The sequence below is a fragment of the Etheostoma spectabile genome, chromosome 22, assembly GCF_008692095.1.
Source record: "Etheostoma spectabile isolate EspeVRDwgs_2016 chromosome 22, UIUC_Espe_1.0, whole genome shotgun sequence".
In the NCBI taxonomy this organism is placed as follows: Eukaryota; Metazoa; Chordata; class Actinopteri; order Perciformes; family Percidae; genus Etheostoma; species Etheostoma spectabile.
The window spans coordinates 12,925,996-12,932,223 of NC_045754.1; the positions used below are offsets into that span (position 1 = coordinate 12,925,996).

The following is a 6,228-nucleotide window of genomic DNA, read 5'->3' on the forward strand; positions in this document are numbered from 1 at the left end:
GATAGATAGATAGATAGATAGATAGATAGATAGATAGATAGATAGATAGATACTTTTTTGAGCCCCAAGGGGAAATTCAAGGTCCCAGTAGCTTACAGACATCACACACAACGTACACATACATCATAACAGGATGTTAAAATAGCAAATAACAAATAAATACATACATACCAATACTTACAGTACGTACGTACATACATACATACATACATACATACCAGTGCATACAGACATAAATACATATCAATACATATACACATACATACATTCAGTACATACAGACATATATACATACCAGTACATATATACACATGGGAAAAGTAAATTTTTCTGACATAAGATCCACTGCACTCAAGATACTCAACCTCATACTGGATCAAGATGTTGTGGCATTATTAGGTAAACTATTTTTTTTGTGATCTGATTTTTTATTTTGTTTTAAATATTTAAGAAATAAACAGTGATAAACAATTACAAACAATACATTGAAACAAAGAACGCGTCCGAGGGCCAACCAAAAAAGAAATAATTAACATTAAACAGAGGGAAGACAGGAGGGAGGGAGACAAAACAACGCACCAGAAACAGACACACACAAAACACATACATAAATCGGACACACACAGACCGACATAAGACAAGGGACCAAACACCTGTGTAAGTTAGAGGTTCGAGCTGTAGCCTTGTGCTGACCTCACAGAGTCAGCGATGCACTGCCACGTGTCCAGAGTCTTCCCCGCGGCACCTTTAATCTGCTGTAGACAGTTCCAAATAAACCACCTCTGTCACATGTCCTATGTATGAAATTGTAGTGAATCTGCCGATGGTCTTGATTGTGTGATGCTTAGATGATGTAATGTTAGACCATACAGCATGCCAGTCGAGATTGATACTCAGGCCTGGGCAATCGCGTGCCCAGATCCTCTCAATTAGAAGGGCGGAGCAGCCAGATACCACCAAGAACTGATAAAGCCTTGATACCACACCACAGCTTTTAGGCTGCACAGTAAATAACTTTCAGATAAGATGAATGGGCAAAGGCCTCTGCCAAGGGACACCGTGTGCCTTAAGTGCTGATCTCAATTGTAGGTAAAAGAAAAAAGAGGAACGTGGTAGATCAAATGTGTTCTGAAAATCGGAGAATGGTAACAAGCCAACCTCGCTAAAAATGTCTTTTAGACAACAAACTCCCCTTTGTTCCCACTGTGGGATTAAGTAAACTAATTTATGGACAATTAACTGATATCTTGATTAATTTTATGGGATCAAATTGTCTGACGATGTAAGTTATTCATAAAAGATAACGCTAAATACCTGCAAGCACACCTATATACTACACAGTGTAATACTTTATGCATTGATTACAGTGCTGACAGTCCATGCGCATGGCAAGGCAAGACTGATGGATAGTCAATAAACTACTGAGATGTGTACTTGTGACATTATCAAACTGACATTATATGTCACATCAATATGCACTGAAATGTATGTACGACCTGACAGGAAGATACCGCTGTTTTCTTTAAACCCAACAGCAGCAAGCCAGCGCCAGAGAGAAAGGAAGGAATGCCAATGTGTGATATTCACGAGGAAGAAAAGATCAACATTTACTGTGTGACCCATGGTGTGCCCACATGCTCTATGTGTAAGGTCTTTGGAGCTCACAAAGACTGTGAGGTGGCACCTATCACCAGCATCTACCAGACAAAGAAGGTGAGATAATAAATAATGTCAACCATGAGAGTATTAGAAATATAATAATAGTTAAACATGGGTTTGTGTTAAAAAGTACATCATTGATGATGATCAGACAATTTCGATCGGACCATGTTTCATCCTAAAGTACGTGTACACGCATTTGAACTTTGTCCCAGATTTGAATCACACTTGGTCTCAGGTATTTACTCTGCCATGTCCTTGTCCCCCAGACGGAGCTGAGTGACGGGATCGCCATGATGGTTGGTAACAACGACAGGATGCAAGGCATCATTAGTCAGCTTGAGGAAGCCTGTCGTGCCATAGAGGTCAGTGTGCAACTGCTGCAGCGCCTGGCCGCTCACTCACGCAGCAAGCCTTGCTCTCTGCACACACTAATACACCTGCACAGACGTTTAGACAGACACAATGTGTCACTGCAACTCTGTCTGGTCTCATCTGTCGGTAAGTTTAAAACAGAGAGGTGGAGAGGGGGAAATTAAACAGTCTCACTTTCTCTCTGTTTTCCACATTTTCTTCTACACTGTTATCAGAAATTAGTTAACTTTACTAGAAATGTGCGTGGAAACCCGTTGCCTTAAACCGTAGGCAACGGGTAAAGCGTAGAGTTTTTACACAAGGTGAAACTTAACAGGTCAATACAAACCAAGTTTACATTAGTAGTCATTATTAAAAATCATAAGTCATAAAGTTTTTTTTTTCCTGGAGTCATGTTGTCTAAAATAAGCATGTTTAAGCCCGTAACCTTTTGATATTAAAGAACATCCGTTACATTCAAGCCATTGCCAAATGAGTTGATGCAAAACTGATTAACACTATCAGCTCCACACAACTCTCTTATAATTACCAGTATGGCTATGTTCAGAAACTGATTTTGCCTGCCTCTTCTGAAGAATCCATCATTTTTTTTAATCTTCTGTGTTCTCTTTGGTTACTAGCAACTGCGTGAAGGAGTGGTGGGGGTGGTGCGCAATCACGGAAGGCTTGTATCATGTGGATGTGCCAACAGTGTTGTTGACATTACTTAGAATTCATCACGGGGGAAGACAGAAAATACGCGCTATAGCTTTAAACATGCAAAGAACATATCAAATATATAACATCAGGCTGCTTATCAACCCTGAATAAATAACTTGTTCTAAAAACTATTGTTTTTCCTTTATGACAGTATGAATTTAAGAACAGTGTATTCAATACAGTTGTTCCTAAAAACAGAAACGTTTACATTAAACAACACTCATAAAACATTGTAATTTTCCAATGTATTGTACTGCATGGACATTTTTTACTCAGGAGAGAGAGTTACTGATTTCCAATCTGGTGCAACAATAAATGTAGATAAACATAAACACTACAAAACCTTACCTTACAAAACTAGAACCCTGAACCCAGAACATAAATGCACACCCAAAACATTAACAGAACATTTTTAAAAGACTTTAACTAGGACAGAAATTGTTCACAACATACTGTGTATTTTTTTCTTCATAAGCCTTGGCACTGCTTCAGTGCAGAACAGTTCAAATGACCCCGCCCCTCCCATACAGAAACTTAACATGCTTATTATTATTTCTGCTTAACATGATCTGTGCACTGCATACTTAAGCTGATTATTACAAACAAACTACTAACTTTTGTGGTTCAGTGGTGAATATGTTTTTTAACAAAACATGAAATAACTAGTGGTTGACAGTGTACATGCACTTAGCAGTGCGCTGCACTCTGGCCCATCCACATGATTAATGGGGGGAGAAAAGACAGCTTTCTTATGGTTGACATACCACAGTTGGACATAGTAGGGAGGAAGCTGGAGCAGCTCCAGTCCCCCATGTTGTGTCACCCTCAGTGGCGTTACTCAGGGCAGACATGCTGAATGTCCTCCCTGCATGTATGACACTATCTTAAGGGCAGAAGGCTAACCACAACATTTTTAGTTAACAGTATTAACATGACAGTACCCAGAGAGCAACAGCTATTACTATCTTTGGTTTTGAATATTCTAAACTCTGTTGTACCCTAGAGTTGCATTTACAAACATGTCTTACTCACAAGACTGAGATGAATGATTTTTCTGAATGGACATTCAGAATTTATAATTTCCCCCTGTGTGTGTGTACATGTGTCTCCTTCCGTCTCTCACTCGTGCATGTATAGGAGAATGGTCGGAGGCAGAAGACCCTGGTGTGTGAGAAGTTTGACTTGCTATACTCAGTTTTGGAGGCAAAGAAGAGGGAGATGAGTCAGAAGGTGACGGTAGAACAGGAAGAGAAGGTGAACTATATCCGGGGACTGACCAGGAAGTACGGAGACCATCTGGAGGAGAGTTGTAAGATAGTGGAGTTGGGTATCCAGACTATGGAGGAACCAGAAATGGCTTTATTTCTACAGGTTAGAGACGGTACCAAATGGGCTTCATATAAAATGTTTACAATTACCAATATTTTATGTATAAGCTGAATAGATATTTAGTCTTTCTTTCCCTTGTCTCTTTCAGAACACAAAGCCTCTCCTCAAAAAGTGAGTAGCCTACATGTCTTTATGCATCAATAATTACACTGGCAATAGGTAAGGGGAAATACAGTATGTTTGCTATGTAAAAAAGATAACACATTGTCATTTGAAGGTATAAATCCTTTCTGGCTTAACACTAAAAACTACAACTGGATGTTTTTTTCCCTTTTGTTGTTTGTGTTTTTGTTTTTTTCATATTCATGTGAACAATATACCAAATTAACATGTGCACCTAAAAAACCCTTAGCCTAAAGCAGCGACGTCACACCTGCTGTCTGGCAGCTGTCGAAAGTAATTCTGTGAAATGTAACAAATAATTATCTTTAGATGCAGCATCCTGAAATAACTTGCGGAATGTGCTAAACATCACATGCTGATGATGTATAACAAGTGTTACATTGTCTGTCTGTCTGTCTGTGAGTAAATTTTGTTCCCTCCATAAATCATGCAAATTACACCTTTTGTATTCAGGCTTGCAGAAGCATCCAGCACAGCACACCTGGACAAAGTTGAGCGTGGCTATGAAAATATGGATCATTACACTGTTGATTTCAACAAAGAGGGCAAGGCCCTGCGCAGCCTTGACTTCCCCCAGGGTGAGTTGGTAATGGCAGCAAGTTACGGCTTAAAGTATCAACTTGTAGTAGTCAGACTTTTATTTCCCTTCCCATTCTTTCTACAGAAGATGAAGACGAGGATGAAGAGGATGAGGATGGAGAAGCAGGCACTGAGGAAGGAGAGGGGGCCCAGACTGTTTCAGGAGGCAGTGCTGTTACAGCTGCCTCCATTGAACCTCCTGCCACCCAGCAGAGTAGCTCCTCCCCAAGCACAGCCAAGAGCCCTGCCTCCACCTAGCTGTCAGCCGCCGGCCCAGACAAAACCTTAATCAGGAGCAAGATAAGTTTTGCTCCTAGATGTTGATTTCAGGTCAGTTGTGATATTTTTCTCCCAGATCTGGGAACAGCGAGACAGATTTAGATCTGCGCTGAAGGGAAAGTCTGAGAAGCTGAGGTAGATCTAAAGGAAGAGACAGAAGTTTCAATTCCCTTCCCTATCTTTAATTGTGATTATGTTAGCGTGCATCAATGTATACTGACTGATCGTATACTTTTTTCTGTTATATTTTTTTTTAAATACACCAAATGACAGATAGTCTATGGGTTTCTATTGGTTCCAGAAATTATGTATTTTTTATGTAGCTGCTTGAACTGCATCATTAGTGAGCACGACAAGAAGGCCTCAGGTTTTCCTCCTTGTTGTATACTTTTTTTTATGACTGATATAACTTTATGAGTAGTTAGAAACTATCACTGTGACATTTCAGTATTTCACACACATAACAGGCTGTGTTATGTGTCGTATTCTTTGTCATGTTACGATTACGTATTATGTGTCATTAAAACTGAATTGTACAAACACATTATCTGCATATTATCTCTCAAATCTTGGCTCTGGCACTGTACTTCAGGTCTTCAGGTCCATTTTTTGTGTAACACCCTCACTCATTTGTGGGTTAAGATAAACAGCATATCTTTTCTCTTTCTCCCTCCCTTTATTTCTTCTACACAATCAGTTTAATTTATCTCTGTCAAAGTAAATCTATCTAGAAAAAGCATTAGTTCCACATTTTCAAAGCTTGTTCAGACAGTTCATGGTCACAATACCATTCCTGCCTACAACTTACTGTACATATTAGACTGCAGCGTGCTTCAAACCTTTAGTTATATATTTGCTGCCCTGCAAAAGTCTCACCTTGGCGTGACTCCACTGTTGAGATAGTCCGCCACTGAGTCTCATTTAATTATTGTACACCGTCTCTCTGTGAGTTAGATTCTTTAAAAATGGGTTCAATGCAGCACTAAGCCCCAAGTTGCTAAATGGGCCAAACTGAATAGGATGACTCACACCCACAGCTCTTGTTTAGTTACACTGTGGGTCAAGGATCAGTACAACATACACACACACACACACACACACACACACACACACACACACACACAC

The 6,228-nt window shown here is 39.7% G+C and overlaps 1 protein-coding gene across 1 annotated transcript in view; it reads left to right on the forward strand.

Moving 5' to 3' along the window:
• Window positions 1-5,647, forward strand: part of trim55b (tripartite motif containing 55b) — a 7,127-nt gene extending 1,480 nt beyond the window's left edge. The window contains exons 3-8 of the mRNA XM_032504482.1: window positions 1,536-1,713; window positions 1,929-2,024; window positions 3,871-4,104; window positions 4,211-4,233; window positions 4,699-4,823; window positions 4,910-5,647. Of these exons, the coding sequence (XP_032360373.1) occupies window positions 1,536-1,713; window positions 1,929-2,024; window positions 3,871-4,104; window positions 4,211-4,233; window positions 4,699-4,823; window positions 4,910-5,082 (829 nt within the window). The 3' untranslated portion in view covers window positions 5,083-5,647. The remainder of the gene's footprint in view (window positions 1-1,535; window positions 1,714-1,928; window positions 2,025-3,870; window positions 4,105-4,210; window positions 4,234-4,698; window positions 4,824-4,909) is intronic.
• Window positions 5,648-6,228: the final 581 nt, after the last annotated feature.